The sequence below is a fragment of the Meles meles genome, chromosome 2, assembly GCF_922984935.1.
Source record: "Meles meles chromosome 2, mMelMel3.1 paternal haplotype, whole genome shotgun sequence".
Taxonomy (NCBI): domain Eukaryota; kingdom Metazoa; phylum Chordata; class Mammalia; order Carnivora; family Mustelidae; genus Meles; species Meles meles.
The window spans coordinates 153,715,200-153,734,222 of record NC_060067.1 but is presented as its reverse complement, the minus strand read 5'-3'; the positions used below and the strand labels follow the sequence as shown (position 1 = coordinate 153,734,222).

Genomic DNA, 19,023 nt, shown 5'->3' with positions numbered 1-19,023 from the left:
CACAAATAAGTGAGACCATATGATACTTGACTCTCTCTGCTTGACTTATTTCGCTCAGCATAATTTCTTCCAGTCCCATCCATGTTGCTACAAAAGTTGGGTATTCGTCCTTTCTGATGGAGGCATAATACTCCATTGTGTATATGGACCACATCTTCCTTATCCATTCATCCGTTGAAGGGCATCTTGGTTCTTTCCACAGTTTGGCGACCGTAGCCATTGCTGCAATAAACATTGGGGTACAAATGGCCCTTCTTTTCACTACATCTGTATCTTTGGGGTAAATACCCAGCAGTGCAATTGCAGGGTCATAGGGAAGCTCTATTTTTAATTACAGAAATACATTTTATTGAGCACATTCTTGTTTTGAGATTATGACTTCTCAGAATACCTTCCCCACGCTCAATCTAGGACCACATCTTTTTGCTTGATTCTTCCTCTGTTCTTGAACAAGTCTCTTTCTCTCGAGTCCTACTAATAGTGCTTTTGTACTGGCTTTTTTCATGGGATACTTGGAATTCAACAATACTTTCTGAATGATCTCCCTGTGTTCAATCTTGACCCCATCCAGTCTATTTACTCTACATCTCAGAAGTTGTTTTAAATTGCAGAGTTCCATGAAACACCTCAGTACCTTCCTTTGCCCTTAGGATAAAGTCCTATAATTCTTAACTTGGCTTGCAGAATATGGCATGCCTTCCTTTCCAGGCACATACTTAGCCCTCACCTCCCTTGCTCTCCTGGTTCCAATTATATTGCACATATTCTAGTTCCTTCAGCTCACCATGCTTTTGCCTCTGGGACTTTAAGTGTGTTGCTTTGCCTACAATGCTTTGTTGCCTGCCTTATTTCTTCATGTATCTCTGGTCTCTGTTTAATACTTCAGGGTTTCCTTGAATTGGTTGCCCCCATTATATGCTTCCATGGCACATTTTCTTTTTGTAGCAATGATAATTAATTATTAGTTTTATGTCTGTCCTCCTTCATATATTCCCAGGGCCTGACACATAGTATGATGCCACTGAATAGTTTTTGAATAAATAATCTCTGAAGGATTATCAAATCCTGTGACTAATGATAAGAAAAGATTAAGGAGTGTATTTAAATCATGACAATAGGGGCGCCTGGGTGGCGCAGTGGGTTAAATCATGACAATAAGCAATATCTGTTGGAGTAAAAATAATAATAATAATAGTTACTACCTTTTGTGGAGCCATTATTGTGTGCCAGGCACTGTACTAGGTACAGTGCATTGTGTCACACTTACTCCTTTGCTCTAGGTGATAGTATTCCATTTTACAGATAAAAAGTCTGAGCCTCAGGAAAGCAAAGTGGCTCTCAGTTACACGGATGAAAAGTAGTAGAACCAAGATCTGAATCCAAGATTCCTTCCTTAAGACTCTTTTGCTTAATGAGGGCTGGGATTCCAGCACCTTGCCAAGTACCTGGCATATGTTATCTCTTAATGAAAGGAAGCTAGAGAGTGCATACTGGGAGAGTTTATTCCAGGCTGTTTTTAAAATTAGCTTTAAATGTGAGCTTGGTTAAGTTAAGATCTTTAAAAAAGATTATTGGTAAAAAATTAAAGTTTGGAAACTTCTTGATATTATAAAGGGCTCCATATCAGACCATACCAATTGCATTGAGTGCCCAGGTTAGTTTTTATACTACCCAATTTAACCTCTGTAATCCCATTTATACTTCTCTAACTTTACATATGATTCTCTTGGTGGTTTTCCATACACCCAAGGGAAGACCACGGCTGTCTTTATAAAATATTCCTTGGATATCTCCATGGAAAAATACCAACTCAAGGGGCACCTGGGTGGCTCAGTGGGTTAAAGCCTCTACCTTCGGCTCAGGTCATGATCTTAGGGTCCTGGGATCAAGCCACATCGGCTCTCTGTTCAGTGGGGAGCCTGCTTCCCTTCCTCTCTCTCTGCCTGCCTCTCTGCCTACATGTGATCTCTGTCTGTCAAATAAATAAATAAAATCTTTTAAAAAAGAAAAAAAAATACCAACTCAAACGATTTTAATTACTGTCTAATATTATGCGGTATTCAGGCAGTTTTTTTAACTGTAGAAAGTATATTGGCACCTTCAGTTAACCAGAATCATTTTTAAAGAACAGGAAAATTAGAAGATTAGAAGAAAATTATCATATTTTAGAGCCTGTTCTGTTATTAGTATAGATTAAGCCTACCTGGGCATACCCCGGTAGCCAATTCAGGAAAGGATAGAAACTAGAATTCATCAGGGTCCTTAGCAAAACATTGTGGGGGAAAAAAACAAAACAAAACAAAACTGAATACGTTGACAAATTGATTTTGAAACATGAATTTAGTCATTCAACTAGATATAAAGTGAATAAGATAGTGAGAAGCAGTTCAAGAATGTAGCATGTGTCACACTTTCTATGGATCCAGAGGTAGAATCTTCTAGTTTATTATGTCAATAAAGATTTATTATGCAACCACAGTACATCCTTGGCATTCAGAGTTTTAATAATTTCCATTTTAATTCTTATATTTGACCCCAAAGATTGATGACAGGAAATTATGATTTTGCTGAGGCACAAATTTGTTTTTTTTGTTGTTGTTGTTTTTTTTAAGATTTTATTTATTTATTTGACAGAGAGAGAGATCACAAGTAGGCAGAGAGGCAGGCAGAGAGAGAGGAGGAAGCAGGCTCCCCATGGAGCAGAGAGCCTGATGCGGGGCTCGATCCCAGGACCCTGAGATCATGACCCGAGCCGAAGGCAGCGGCTTAATCCACTGAGCCACCCAGGCGCCCCTGAGGCACAAATTTGAATATGACTTTAAGATTAGTGATAATCTGGGCACCTGGGTGACTCAGTCAGGTAAGTGTCTGTCTTCATCAACTCAGGTCATGAACCTGGGGTCCCTGAATCAAGCCAGGAGTCAGGCTCCCTGCTCAGCAGGGAGTCTTCTCCCTCTCCACCTCCCCCCACCCGATCATGCTGTCTCTCTCTCAAATAAACAAAACATCAAAAAAAATTAGTGATAATCCTAAGTGAATGAACCTGATCGCCTCAGAATCCATGGCTCTCTGTAGTTATTGTTGCTCTTTTGTTACAGTTCTGAAAGAAAGGTTATTTAAATGCTTGTTCTGCTATACATTTTGAATTTGATGGAGGAAATTGTATGCTGTAGTTGTATTTACAAAATTTAAAACTCAGGAAGGCCAAGAGGTGTTCTTCAGTGATCTATGCCCCTTTATACAAAGAGCTGTTTTGTTACTACTGGCTTTTGGGGGAAGGTTTAAACTTTTAACACACCATTTCTCCAGGAAAACAGATGGAGCAAAGAATTTGTCCTCCATTGGGAATAGTGGAATAAAACACGAAGTGGAATTGTAGGTGATCTAGAAGATCTTTGTTTGGGAGGGGCAAATTCTGCCCCAAGGTCAATTTAACAAATCATTAGAAAGGGGTATGTTTTTGACTCACCTGGGATCTGAGAGTGATAGATTATTTCTGTCATTTACAGAATTGCAGAATGCTTTTGGCTTCTTAGAACTTGGACCAAGAATAGAAAATCTCTTGCTATAAATTGCAAACATTCACAATTTTACTAGTGCTTATTAAGTCACCTGTTATGGTGCAGTTGTTAAAACATCAACCTGATTTCACTATCTTTTCTGTTTCTCTTTGCTGGTTGATTAGAGTGCCCTCATGTGTCTTTACGATGTAATATCATTTCGAGCTCCTGAAAGGTCATGTTTTATCACAACCCCAGTATGATAGGTTTTTTCCTTTCTTTCCTCAAACTTAAAAGCAATGTGTAACACTAGACCAAGTCACATACTTTATTCAGCCGTGCTCTGAGATAAAAATGGATAAATTTACTTTGGGACCTTTCAAAGTCATAATTGTTGTTCTCTGAAGATTAACTCTTTTATACTTAAGGTGAAAAAAAGTATACCAATAATAGATTTTTTTCAGCAATAATAGTTGAATCGAAAAAAATATATATGACTCACAACATATGCATGACAGCATTAGTATTGCATGTAACTGCAGTAGCACATCTACTTTGTGCCTGGTTTGCGTTGAGCACTCAAATGCCACTGTTACTGGCTCTGATGATTTGCAAAGTGTACTTGACATTCCACAGGGCCAAGAGTGTAGCGTGGCATGGAAATCAGTAAAACCCAACATTCCAAATGGAAAACTTGCTCCTGGCTCACTAAATACCAACAGAGGTCCAGGCTTGCACGGCCCCTCAAATCTCCATCATTATTCATTTATTCATTCAGCAGCTCTTCCTGACCACCCATCTCCTCTGTGCTTGCTCAGGGTCTGGGTGTATTGCAGGGAACAAAACAGATTTACTCCCTGCCTTTATGGAAAGTAATGTCTAGTGGGCTTACTGTGCAATTCAAACAATACTACAATGAACTTCTAATGTAAAGATATCATCGGGCACTGGCTCACCTATTTTTTAATGTGATGGTCAAACAATGCATTTAATTGTATCCAAGAATATGCCTTCTTAAAATTTTAGCAGTTATGGCCGACTTGCCCACTAGTTTACCATTGTACCAGTAGTGTATGAGAATGCATTTCCTCCCCTTGCCAACAATGCCATCTGTTCCTTTACTCTTACTATGTGTCTTACTAATGCAACTTTCTTCTCTCATCAATCCTCACACCCTCTTGTCTCTTAAACTTCAGCCATATTTAGTAAAATCCTTACAGTAGTGATATATGGATGTGGGAAAATGTACCAGGAAGAGGAACACATTTCTTCATTTTATAAAAAAATATCGTGTCATAAGATTCTTTAAAAGGAATTTTTTAAATAGTCTGGTGTTGCTTCGAAAATGCTGATGCATGGGTGTAGTAATTAAGATGGCAGTATTGTGGGATCAAAGGGATTGGAGAGGCAGCCAGGCCAAGTGTGCATAAATGACAGAGGAGATCCCCATCATCCCCAGAAAGAGGATGATCTGTGAGGTGAAGCTAGCACTTGATGTATCAGGAAGGGCTGAGGAAAAGATAGATGCCAGAATTTGCAGAGATCGTGAAAAAAGGCAAGACTGCAAACTAAAAGGATGAAGGGGAATAAGAAAGACTGTAAGGAAAAATAAGTCAGTTTGAAAACCCCAAGGCACTCAGTGATCAAGTCTAAGAACTATGTGGTAGGAACTTTACTATGAGAAAAACAGGAAGGTTCAGTTGTCCCCGATTGACTATATATCTGAAGGAAATGCCTTGAAGGTCTAAAACATTTAAAATTTATTGAAAGCACAACTGAATGAACTTTAGCTCTCTTAAGGATATATAATCAAATAGATGATGTTCAAGAAAGTGATTTTTTTAATAGGAATTGCAAAATGAAAACCCTTTTTGCCCTTAAGGTACAGTTTATTTTTCATCACTCATATTTGTGAAGGGGTGTGGGGGAGGTAAATAGTAAAAGGTCTTGCATAATCCATTCCTCAGATATTTATGGCCTAAGCAGAGATTGTCTTTTTCTAAACACATATTTCTGCATTTTTCTACTTCAGTAAAATAGAGGGAGGCATAATTAGATGTTCTAATTTAATAAGTCTTCCTTCCCATATGTTTTTCCAGCATGTGGGAATATGAGTAAACAAGCAGTAGTATTAGTAATGTAGAGGATATTATTATTGTAACCATTACCTTTTTTTTCTTTACATTTTAAAAGCAGCTTTATTGAGGTATAATTTACATGCCACCAAATTCAGACATTTAAAGGGTACTATGCTATGACTTTTAGTAAATTTACACAGTTGCGCAACAATCACCACAATCCAGTTTTAGAATATTTCCATCACTCTGAAAAGATCCCTTGTGCCCATTAGCAGTCAACTCCCATTACGACCTCCAGGCTCAGGCAACTGCTTATCTATTTCTGTCTTGTAGATTTGTCCTTTCTTGTCATTTCATATAAATTAACTACTACAATATGCAGTCTCTTGTGTTGGACTTCTTGCTCTTAGTATAATGTTTTTGAGGTTCCCTCATGTTGTAGCATATACTGCTTAATAAAATTCCACTATATGAGTATACCACATTTTGTTTATCCATGTACCATTTGATAGACATTTGGATTGTTTTCACTTTGGGGCTAGCATTGTGTGTAAGATTTCCATTTCTACTATCTACATGATTTCATTTCTTTTTCTTGCGTGATTGCACTAGCTAGAACCTCTAGTACAGTGTTGACTTTAAAAGTAGTGTGAGCAGACATCCTTGTCAATTTTTTTTCCCGTTTCCCAGTCTGAATGGGAAAAGCGTTTAGTCTTTCAGTAGCGAATATGATGTGCGCCGTAGGTTTTTTGTAGGTACCCTTAATCAAGTTGAGGATGATCTCTTCTAATCTTAGTTTGTCGAGCATTTTTAATGGGTCTTGGATTTTATCAAATGCTTTTCAGTGGGGTATCAAAATGATCATACAGTTTTTGTCCTATATCATATTAATATGGTGTATTACTTTGGTTGAATGTTGAAATTTTTTTTAAAGATTTATTTATTTATTTATTTGACAGAGATCACAAGTAGACAGGCAGGCGGGGGGGGGGGGGGGGGGCGGGGAAGCAGGCTTCCTGCTGAGCAGAGAGCCTGATGCCGGGCTCAATCCCAGAAACCTGGGATCATGACCTGAGCCGAAGGCAGAGGCTTAACCCACTGAGCCACCAAGGCACCCTGAATGTTGAATGTTAAATCAATCTTAAATTCCAAGTATAATTCTCACTTGGTCATGGTGTCTAGTCCTGTATACATATTGCCAGAATGGTTTGCTAATACTTTGTTGAAGATTTGTGCATATATATTCACAAGTGATACTGTTCTGTAGTTTTCTTGTAATGTCTTTGGCTTCGGTATCAGAGTAATATTGTACTCATAGAATGAGTTGAGAAATATTCCCACCTTCTCTGTATTCTGGAAGGGTGCTCAAAGAATTGATGTCATTTCTTTAAATGTGTGATAGAATTCGTCAATGAAGCCATTTGGGCCTGGGCTCTTCTTTGTGGGCAGATTTTTAATTGACTAATTCACTTTCTTTACTTGCTATGGGTCTTTTCAGATTTTCTGTTTGTGCATTACATTTTTTTAGAAATTGAAGTAAAATATACACAACATAAGATTAACTCTTAACCATTTTTAAGTGGAGTTCAGTGGCATTAAGTACATCCACATGGTTGAATCACCAATCATCATCCATGTCCAGACATCATTTAGCATATCTTCAAGGTTTATCCATGTTGTAGCATGCATCAGAATTTTCTTCTTTTTTAAGGCTAAATAATATTCCATCAAACGTGTATACCACATTTTGTTAATCCATTCATATGTCTATGGACCCTTGCATCATTTCTGCCTTTTGGCTATTATGAATAAAACTGCTTTGAACATGGGTGTACAAATACCTGTTCAGATCTCTGCTTCGAATTCTTTGGGATATTTATCCAGGAATAGAATCGCTGGATGACATGGTAGTTCTTCATTTAACTTTTTTTTTTTTTAAGATTTTATTTTTTATTTATTTATTTGACAGAGAGAGAGATCACAAGTAGACAGAAAGGCAGGCAGAGAGAGAGAGAAGGAAGCAGGCTCCATGCTGAGCAGAGAGCCCGATGTGGGATTCGATCCCAGGACCCTGAGATCATGACCTGAGCCGAAGGCAGCGGCTTAACCCACTGAGCCACCCAGGCACCCTTCATTTAACTTTTTGAGGAACGAGCATTCTGTTTTTCACAGCATGTGCACCTTCACCATTTTATATTCCCAGTAGCAGTACACGACGATTCTGATTTCTCCACATCTTCACCACTTGCCAATACTTGTCATTTTCTGTTTGTTTTGCTAATAGCCATCCTAATGGGTGTGAACTAGTATCTCACTGTGATTTTCACATATCCCTAATGCTTAGTGATGTTGAGCACCTCTTTTGTAATTTTTTAGATAGGTAATACATGTACTTTGTTTAATAGTTTAAAAAAAAAAGAAACTGTACAAGTTTAAGGGAAAAAAAAGTGAAGAGATCTGCTCCTCTCTTTATTTTCCTTTCCAAGAGCAATCTCAGTTATCAGTTTCTTGTGTACCCTTCAGAGATACTCTGTGGATATATATTTATGTAATTTCCATCCCTTTTTTATTTTTTACATATATGGCGAGATCCTACCCACACTGGTTTTGTGAATTCCTTTTTCTTTTTTAAGTTAGAAATGTATCTTACCTGTCCTTTCATATCAATATCTAGAACTGGCTCATTTTATAAAACACTACATACTCCTAATGAATCAGAGTCTGCATTTAATAAGATCTTGGATCCTTTGTTTTCACAGTTCTTTCGTTGTAGACAATGAAATATTTTCAGTGCTCCTTTCAGATAGTTTTAAAAATATTTCTAACAGACACTTTGTATTTTCATTGTCAAAAGAGTTTAGAAATAAGGTTGTTAGGCTGGAAGATAAAGTTCTGCTGCGCCCACCTACACCCCTCAGGACGATTTTGAAAATCATTCATTGTTAGAGTTTAGGGCATGGTTTTTTAACTAATATAAAACATAACATATGAAATTAGCATCAACATATCTCAAAAATATGTTCATACCATTGCTAGAAAATAAATCAGTTGCACAGTGTTTTGTTGTTTAGATATGCCATAATTTATCTGGCCATACCTTCATCGATAAACATTACATTGTTTCCAATCTCTTGCAGTTAGAAATCATGTTACATGATAATCTCCTTTGTGTGCACCTCTGGAATTATATTTGTAGGAAATATTTCTAGGTGAAATGGATGGTTCAAAGGGTGTGTGCATATTTTATTTCATTTTATTGCCAAAATGCCCCCATAGAGACTTATCTGATTACACTGTCTCTAGCAGCATATCCCAGTGTACCACTACAATGTTACCATCAAATAGTCCTGTTTTTTCCTCACTGACAAGTGAAGAAATGGTCTGTCATTATACTTTTTAAAATGTTTTTCTCCTGTGCGTAAGATGTAGGACATCTTTTCATGTGTCTACAGAAACATCTGTATTTCTATTTTCTTTTCAACTCTTTTATCCCACTTGATATATTTTACAGTAATACATTTTATTTTTCGTAGTTTTAGTGTATTTTAATATCTTTTTAAGATTTTATTTATTTGAGAGAGAGAGCAAGCAAGAGCAAGTAAAAGTGGGGTGAAGGGCTGAGGGAGAAGCAGGCTCCCCACTAGCAGGGAACCCAATGTGGGACTCTATCACAGGACCGCAGTATCGTGACCTGAGCCCAAGGCAGACGCTTAACCAACTGAGACACTCAAGTGCCCAAGAGTGTATTTTAATATCTTGTAGTACTTGTTCCCACTCATTGCTCTCTACTTTAGAATTTTCCAGACTGCTCTCAAACATTTATTTTTTTTCATATAAAATTTAGAATGTTAGGTGTTCTATAAAATTGAGAATTATTAGTTCCCAGTAAAATCTTTCTCATATTTTTATTGGAATCAGGCTAAATGTATAAAATGTAAGGAGAGAATTGACTTATTTCTTTCAATATATCATTCAGTCTAAAGAACAAATGTCTTTTCCCTTAAATCCTTTCATAAACATTATCTTTTTTATTCTTACTGTAATTGAAATATTTTCCAATGTAGTTTACATATAAAAAGGGTATTTCTTTTTTTATATTCTCTCTATGGCCCCTTGTTGAATTCTTCATTTTAATTTTTAGTATTTTTTTCCGGTTAATTCTCGTGGGTTTTCCTGGCATATAACTTTGCAGATAGTCTTTTAAATCTCATTTTTTTCTGTAGTGCAATTACACTGGCTTATATTTGCAAGATAGTTTAGAGTAGGAGTGGTGGTGGTAGACATTTCTGTTCTATTTCTGACATAAACGGACATGCTGCTTTAACTCAATATTTCACTGTTATATCAACTTTCGGTTTGAAATTTTTGTGTATTTTAATTTACATTCTATAGCTTACTGTTTTCTTGCTCCAGAATTTTCTAGTCACTAATAAAGTGAGATTCTTTTATATCAACCAACAGTAAGTTATTTTTTAAGGGGAAGATCTATTTGTATTGTACTGTATTGTTTGTCCTAGGCAGTTAATTATATCCTGCAGGCCATTTCCAGACTTTTGAAAAAACAATGGTTTTTATAACTTAAAGTCTTGGGTGGTGTATAGCAGATTCACAGAAGTAAAAGACTTCTATGACCTTAAGAGAAAATTGCAGGGTTTCCTTGGAAAACAGAACAGCCAGAAATAGTTTGTCTCTCTGTACTTAAGAGACAGGCCTGATAAAGGCTAGAAATGTAAACAAATTGGTCTGTTAAACATAATTACCACACCAAAAAAAAATAGAAACAAAAAAAGGGTTCAGAGCCCTAGGCAAGTGTTTATTTATTTTAAGCTGTATTTGATTCAAACTATGTAGATCCAATAGGAAGAAAATGTTGATGAACAGCTATGAGAGATAGTTAAAATTAACAGATAAGAGAAGCAATAACAAAAATCCTTTATTTGGCTGTATGATCCAACAAATGTTATTAAATGCCTATCTCATACAAAACCTCCTTGATGCCATAAGACATACTAAAGATGAATAAGACAGAGCCTATTATCAGTAACTGACTATTTAACAAGCTCTGTATGTATATGTGACTGACTATATGCAGTTTTAGCAATAGACTGATAAAGGCAGTAGGCAGTAGTGGGGTGTGTAAGTTTAGGATTATGAAAGATGTATTCCAACCAGAAAGTCAGAGTTGCCTGCAGAAGTAAAATTTAAGTTGGCTTTGAGTGAAAAATATGTCAGAGGCAGAGTTTTGTGTCACTGCCACTGGGGTCAAGGGTGGAATTGCTGGGGGTTGTCAGGAATGACAGAAAGGTAGATTGAAGCCACAGTGGTGACTGAATATGAGACTAAATGGTTTGGACAGTAGCAAATAAGGATATTTGAAAAACATATATTTCAAGGGAGTTTGGGAGATTTAAAGATTGACTTTTCTTTTTTAAGATTTTATTTATTTATTTGTCTGAGAGAGAGAGCACATGAGCGCACAAACGTGGTGGAGCGGCAGGCAGAGGGAGAAGCAGGTTCCCCAGTGAGCAAGGAGCTGGTTGTGGGACTTGATTCCAGGACCCTGGTCTAACAAACTGAGCCGAAGGCAGGTGCTCAACTGGCTGCGCCACCCAGGCATCCTTAATGCTTTACTTTAAAGTAAGAACGTTTAAACACCTGGAGCCTTTAAATTTATCCCTTGGGAAATCTAGAACAAAGGAGTTGGAGGAACTGTGTTTAACACACTTAAAAAGAACTTTGGAATGTGAAATCAAAAAGTATGATTCACTGCAGTTACAGAAAATATTTTGAAAACTGAAATATAATCAGGACAAGAAGCATTAGGGAGTTTAGCAAATGCATCAAAGCAAAGTCAGAATTTACCCTACTTAGGATAAGATTTTTCTAAGCACTTTAAGAGGACCTTATAAGCCAAAACCAAACTCATAGATAGATCAGAAGATGAAAGGGGTCCAGAGAATTCGTGGGACCAGTTGATAGGTACCATATAAGAACAATACCCAAACAGGAAGAAAGGAAAGAACAGAGACAGTGAATTCTTTGACATTCACCTTTATTTAGAAAAATCTGGGCGACAGTCCCTTTCCTGCAGAACTGATAAATGCATAGAATATTCTTGGTTACATCGACAACTTGCATATAGATAGATCACTAGAAAGTGTGATGCCATCCTTAGATTTTTTTTTCGTGTAATTTTCGTGCAGTTAAAGTAGCATAAATTTCACGTGTGCGTATAGCTTGATCAGTTTTTATCTACTACACTTCCATGTATGTTCTTGTTTATGTCTGGCTTTAATTCAACAAGTTGTTGACCTGAAAGTTTTGAAGGATGTCAACTGTTGACTTGTTGGCTAACCTATGTCACCCATGTATGAAGAACAACTTCCTAGAGGACTGGCAGATTGCCTGTGGGATTACCATCTCTTTGTAGGGTTCTAGAAGGGACCCTGAGAAATTCAGCCTGGTAAAACCTATTTCTGGGTTTGGCAAGCTGCTGCCGTTCAGTGGGAGACTGTCGGGCAAACACAACATGGTTTCTTTTAAAAAAGAAATCAATCTGACTGAACTATCAGAGTTCTGTAAAGGGACTAAATAAAACTTGTTCCTTTAATTCACTCGAATTTTTGAAATGCTTTTCTCAAAAATATTGTAGAATCAATAATACAAAATTTTTTTTCAGAATATAATTGAAAGCTATAAAGAAGGAAAGAAAAATCACCTGTCATCTCACTACCTAGAATAATTACTGTTTAACGTTTTGGTATGCAATCTGCTCCGCTGGATGTGTGCAGTGATCTTGTATATCAGTAACTCTGAAGTTAAAAATCTGTTAGGAGTAGATTCCACTGAGTGATAGGAAGCCTAAAGTAACCATGGTTTAAGTAGTTGATGTTTGTTTCTCTCTTATGTAAATGAAGTCTGAGGTTAAATAGTCCAGGGCTGATAGGGCAGGCAGTTCCATGTTCCTTAGACACCCAAATTCTCCCTACTGGCTTATTACCCCACCACCTTCAATATGTGGCTTACTCTTAGTGATCCAGAGTGACTTTACCAGCTAAGGCTATCAGGTCCTTTTTCCAGCCAGGCAGAAGGGGGAAAGAGCAAAGAAAGGATGCCCCTTCCCTTTGTTAGTTTCTCAGATTTGCATACACTCCTTTGAGCTATCTTTTTGGCCAGGACTTATATTGCTACATCTAGTTGCAAGAGATACTGGGAAATAGTCTTTATTCCAGGTGGCTATAATTCCAGCTGACATTTGGAGTTCTATAAAAGGACAGAGGGGGATATAGATAATGAGACAACTGTCTCTGTCACAAGCCTTTCCATTTTAAATATTTGTATTGCTCTTGTGGGGTATTTTTATAGTATTACATTATGTGGTTTTATTCTGCTTCTTGAACATTTTGGTTTCCTTCCCCTAACTGTCCTGCATAATGCTGAAGAGAACATAGTTTTATTTACTTTTTGAACCCATCTGGTTTTTTGCTTGGTGTAAGTAAATTCCTTAGGTAGAATTGTGAGGTCAAGGACTGTACATACGCATTTTAAAATTTGACTCAAGATTGCTTTTCAGAAGTTCTTTCATTTTCTTCTACCAGGAGTAACAGAGTTTCCCTTTCCCCACATCCTGATGATTAGTTTCTTCAGGTGAGTGTTTGGACAGACCATTTCCTCACAGTGTAGTTTTAATCTGCACTTCTATTATTTCTGTTTCTTGTAGAAGGTTGCATTTGTTTTTTGGTGTTTTGTCATTTGGGTATTTTTCAGGGGCCCTTTTTACAAAGTACCTGTTTGTGGTTTTCCCCCATTTTTCTGTTGGCATCTTTATCTTTTTCTTACTCAGTTATTAGAGTTCTTTATATATTAAGGATATCAGTTCTTCATCTTGGTTTTATAAATGGTTTTTGCCAGTATATCTTTTTTTGCCTTGTTTTAGAGTAGTTCAGCCATACCGCCCCAAAGTTTTCAGTATAAACAAATCTATTGTGATTTTCTTTTCAGATCATGGCTTTAAAATGACACTTAAAAGTCCCTTTCTATGCCAGGGTTATATCAAATATTTCCCTAAAGTTTTAGAATTTCTCTGCTAGAATTCCATACAAAGTTTTTAAAGATGTGTTTTATCAACCATAACAAATTGAAAATCAAAATCAAATTACTTCCTCTGATAAATAAGGGTCTCCCTGATGCTATTTTTGTAGTATCAGTATTAATTAATAAAAGAGCTGCCTCTTCTGTTCTTTCCCAAGGACCCAGGTGGTACGGGCAAGAGAAAACTCTTTCCTTTACCCTGACTCCTGACATGTTAACTGTGTCACTAGTAGGAAATTTTTTTGGTTGAAAAGCCTTTTCTAGACCCCAAAACTAATTGCTGATAGCCTGGTTTTTGTCCACACATAAATGCTCATGAAGAACCCAGCATGAAGTGCTCAATAAATGGTAGCTGTTTTTAGAAACTTCTTCACTAGAGTAGTACTTATTATTTTAATTTATTATTATCCTTAGCTATTTCTACCCTTTTCTTTGCCTCCTGTATTCCTTATTTCCTTTCCTGCAAATGCTGTTATCCCTTCGCTCTCAACCTCTTCTAAAACTCTGTTGCATTAAGGCGGGCAAGTGATGTAATGAGCACTGAGTGTTACATACAGCTGATGAATCTCTGAACTCTGCCTCTGGAACTAATAATACACTCTATGTTAATTTTTTAAGATTATTTATTTATTTATTTATTTGACAGAGAGAGAGAGAGATCACAAGTAGGCAGAGAGGCAGGCAGAAAGAGAAGAGAAAGCAGGCTCCCTGCTGAGCAGAGATCCGGATGCAGGGCTCGATCCCAGGACGCTGAGACCATGACCTGAGCGGAAGGCAGAGGCTTAACCCACTGAGCCACCCAGGTGCCCCTATACTGTATGTTAATTAAGCAAAAAACTTTGTTGCAAATAGAAACTTCTATGGTAATTACTCTGTATTTCAAAAGAAAAAAAAATTCTGATCCAAAAACAAACAAACAAAAACTGGTCAAACTCTGGTTTTAAAAAGAACTCAAGAACTCAAGAACTTTAAAAAGAACCAACTAAGCCTGGGTGGCTTAGTTGGTTAAGCATCTACCTTTGGCTCAGGTCATGGTTCTGGGGTCCTGGGATCAAGCCCTGCCTCGGGTTCCCTGCTCAGCGGGGACCCTGCTTCTCCCTCTACCTCTGCTGTTCCCCCTGCTTATGTTCTCTCTCTGTCTCTTTCTCCCACTCTCTGTCAAATGAGTAAATAAAATCTTTAAAAAAAAAACAAAACAAAAAAAGAAAACAAGAGTATCTGAAGTCAGAAGTGAAAGTTGCAGTATTGTCAACCACCCTCTCCCCTTCAGTAACCACTTTTACCAGTGTGTTATGTGCTTTCAGTCTTTTTTTAATTACATATATATAGATCTACATAAATGAGGTCATATGCATAGCTCGGTGAACTTTTTTTCCATCAGCTCTAATTACTTTTTAACATATTTAAAGTTCTGGTTCCAGACAGCCAGTGATGTTTGTTCCCAAGCCAACCCCTACCTATTTTCCGTCTCCCATCTTTAATATTTACTGCCAACATTCCCACCCTTTCTGAACTTACATTGGGCTATTTGCGTTTTTATGACCACTCTTTGCTTCTTTACTCATTTGCATGGAGAGCCAAGTCAGGGAAGAGGATAAGCATGAAGGAGCAGCCGTGTCAGTTACCCAGCTGAGTGTTATCTGCCACTCTCCAGCCAGAAAGTGGCTTCACTGTGTTCACCATGCATGCTGCAGATATTCTGCTCAAATGGAAAATTATCCCTCTATCCAGCTGTGTAGTCAGCTTGACAGTGAGTATGATTGGCACATTTAACAGCTCTTCTGCAAGATAAAATCAAGATATAAAGTGAAAGAAAGTGAAAGATTACCACATAGAATTGAGATGTATTTATAGAAGTCTCTGAGTGTTGGAGGGCCTGGCCCAAAATTCTTAGCAGGGGTGATAGTTCCAAATTAGGCAAATGTGGCTCAGTGGAAGCCAGTTTAACTCAGGATGGTGTGGTTTAAGGCAGTTTCTCAATAGAGTATGCTGTCCTCTTTCTCAGCCATACTAAGAATCTTTTTTTTTTTTTAAGATTTTATTTATTTGACAGAGATCATAAGTAGGGAGAGAGGCAGGCAGAGAGAGAGAGAGGAGGAAGCAGGCTCCCTGCCAAGCAGAGAGCCCGACGCGGGGCTCGATCCTAGGACCCTGGGATCATGACCTGAGCGAAAGGCAGAGGCTTTAACCCACTGAGCCACCCAGGCGCCCCTCAGCCATACTAAGAATCTTACACATTCTATTGGGGCATGGAATATCTCCTGGTGAGCTATGGTATGGATGGCAACAAATGCATGTATGTATACTCAGGGGTGTTGGTACAGAGAAAAGTTCACAAGCCCTGTAAGAGCTAAGTTTTTTTATTTTTAAAAGAGATATTTGGACTAGATGATCTTAGAATTCCTTCCAGCTTATAAATCATATAATGTCTTACATTTTCAGAAAGTCAATTGTAAAGAACACAGTGGCATAAACACATCTCAGTGAAAGGTTATATAAAAGACCAAGGAGTTTTGGTCAACCCAGTGAAATGATGGAATAATGAGAAGCAACATTTTTGTGTTAAGAGAGAGGTTCGAGGACCGCTTAGGTAGCTCAGTCAGTTAAGCAGCTGCCTTCAGCTCGGGTCATGATCCCAGGGTCTTGGGATGGAACCCCGCATCGGGCTCCCTGCTTCTCCCTCTCCCTCTGTCTGCCGCTCTGCCTACTTGTACTCTCTGTCTCTATCAAATAAGTAAATAAAATCTTTAAAGAGAGAGAGAGAGAGAGAGGTTAGAAATAATCTAGTTAAGTTTCCTCATTTGCCAGGTGAAGAAATTTGTGGCCCAAAGAATTTAGGCATTTTTTGGACTAACAACAAATTAGAGGCAAAGTTAGAACTAATACTTTATGCCTAGAACTAATGCTTTATATTGGATACTGTGGTACACAGCCCAGAAATAAAATCTAACTCTGATTTTTTTTTTAAGCTAAAAATAAATTTCTACTTTGGAAAACAGTTTGGTAGTTTCTTATAAAATTAAACATATGTAGTCCAGTAATGTCACTCTTAAGTATTTACTGAAGAGAATTGAAATCATACCTCCTACAAAAACCTATATTGAATGTCTATAACTGCTTTTTCATATTCAGCAAAAACTGGAACAATTACCCAAATGTCTTGTCAGTTTGTGAATGGATAAGCAAATTCTGGTACCTCTGTGCATTGGAATACTTCTTAGCAGTGAAAGGAATGAACTATTGCTAGCAACAAAAAGGATGACTCTCAGAAGCATTATGCTCATAATATATGAGATTTCTAATTTCTCTGCATCCTTGCCAGCACTTGTCAGTCTTTAATTTTGACCCTTCTACTAAGAGTATAGTGGTATCCTGTTGTGGTTTTAATTTGTATTTCTCTAAGGACTAATGTTTAGCATCATTTCACTTGAATATATTTGAAGTTGTAAGAATTCTACCTTTTAGTTCTTTATGAGATATGTGTTTTGCAAATATATTCTACCAGGCTGAGTTTTCTTCCATTTTCTGAAGAATATCTTTTGAAGAATGGTTTGTCTAATCTAAGAAATTTTTGCCTAACTTAAAGCACAGAGATTTCCCTCTGTTTTTCTAGATTTGCCCTGTCTGGTACGGTATCCACCAGCTGCAAATGGCTTTTTGTTATGTATCTATGTATGTATGTATTTTTGTGCATATGGCTTTTGAACACAGTGTTACTAGTATGACTAAGGAAGTGAATTTAATTTTTTTTCAAGATTTTATTTATTTATTTGAGAGAACAGGGAAGGGGGAGAGGGAGAAGCAGAGTCGCCGCTGAACAGGGAGCCCAGTGCAGGGCTCTATCCCAGCCAGGACCCTGGGATCGTGACCTGAGCCCAAGGCAGATGCTTAACTAACTGAGCCACCCAGGTGCTCTAAGAACTGAATTTTAAATCCCATTTTATTTTATTTTGAAGATTCTAATTTTTATTGAGAGAGCATGCAGGCACAGGAGCCAGGGAAGGGGCAGAGAAAGGATGAGAGAGAATCTCAAGCAGGCTCTCTGCTGAGCACAGAGCCGGTAGCAGGGCTCCATCTCAGGACCCTGAAACCATGACCTGAGCTGTAATCAGAGTCAGACAGTAACTGACTGAGCCACCCAGGCGCCCCAAATGGTATTTTATTTTAATTAAACTTTAAAAGTTGATACTTGATTCATTATTGAGAAATTTTTAATGTGTTTGGAAGAACTTGGGTATGTGGATCTACTTTTTTAACTAAGTTTTATGCAATCTAAATGCATATGATGTATTTCAGATGAAAATTTAACATCTGAATTGAAGTATTCTGCAAGTATAGCATCCATACTGGGTTTTGAAGACTTAGTACCATGATATAATGGAAAAATCTCTTTAATATTTTTATATCAATTATATATTAAAATGAAAATTTAGAGGTATTTGGGTTAATGAAATATATTACTAAAATTAATTTCACCTGTTCCTTTTACTATTTTAATTTAGTTCCTAGAAAATTAAAAATTATGTATGTGGCATGCATTGTATTTCTATTGCATATACTTTCAGAAGTTTTATTGTTTTAGCTCTTGCATTTAGTTCTATAACCCATTTCAAGTTCAAAGGCCACTTTAACCCGTGTTATGATATTTATGGAAGCTAAGAGTATGATGAACAGAAAGCTGAGAAAAAGAATTAAATTTTTAAAAAATTTGTAGATTTTTCATTAGGAAATGCCACATTTTAAAAATGTTAGAATATACCAGGGTACAACTTTTCCGGGATATAGAAATGACAGTGTCAGTAGCTTAATCAAATGTTTTCCCTTCTTTGCCTATCCCAAGCTGTCTGCTTTAGAAGTAATCTAGCAGGGGTTGGTGGTACAACAGGAAAACAGTATTGATAGAGTATTAGAAAAGATGACTACAAAAAACTACAGTTACTCTTACTTCTGAGAGCCTTAGTTTTTTTTTTTCCTATCCATTTATCCTATCTATATTAAACCTTGTGCTCTTATCATAAATCATAGGTTTCCTTCTAGTATATTGGTGGATGATTGAAGAGAAGGCATTCAGAACTTGTGCTGGTTTTGAGTGCAAATTCAGTCTTTTATTAACTGTGTGATCATGGGCCTTAATGGTCGAGTTGGTATCAGTACTACTTTATTTAATTGTTAGGAAAGAACTAATTAAATACTGGATAGAAAATATTTGTCAGTAATTCGTATTGTTAGTGAAGGTAATTCATACAGTGAAATTTCTAGTTGCTGTTTCTTCCTAAGCTAGGGTCTAATTTTATTTTTAGAATTCCTTTTCAAGTGTCAGCATTAATGTGCCTTTTTATGAATATGTATATTGT

The 19,023-nt window shown here is 37.1% G+C and overlaps 1 protein-coding gene across 3 annotated transcripts in view; it reads left to right on the top strand.

Annotated features, from left to right (window-relative positions):
• The window catches only part of INTS9 (integrator complex subunit 9), a 103,897-nt gene that overhangs the window by 2,222 nt on the left and 82,652 nt on the right, over nucleotides 1-19,023 (top strand). Inside the window, exon 1 of one of the 3 annotated variants that reach the window (XM_045998017.1) lies at nucleotides 15,224-15,419. The exons of 1 other annotated variant lie outside the window; for it this stretch is intronic. In XM_045998017.1, coding sequence (XP_045853973.1) covers nucleotides 15,239-15,419 — 181 coding nt within the window. In that variant the 5' untranslated portion in view covers nucleotides 15,224-15,238. Of the gene's footprint in view, nucleotides 1-15,223; nucleotides 15,420-19,023 lie in introns of those variants that run through there. One more of the 3 variants, XM_045998018.1, reaches the window with a different exon arrangement.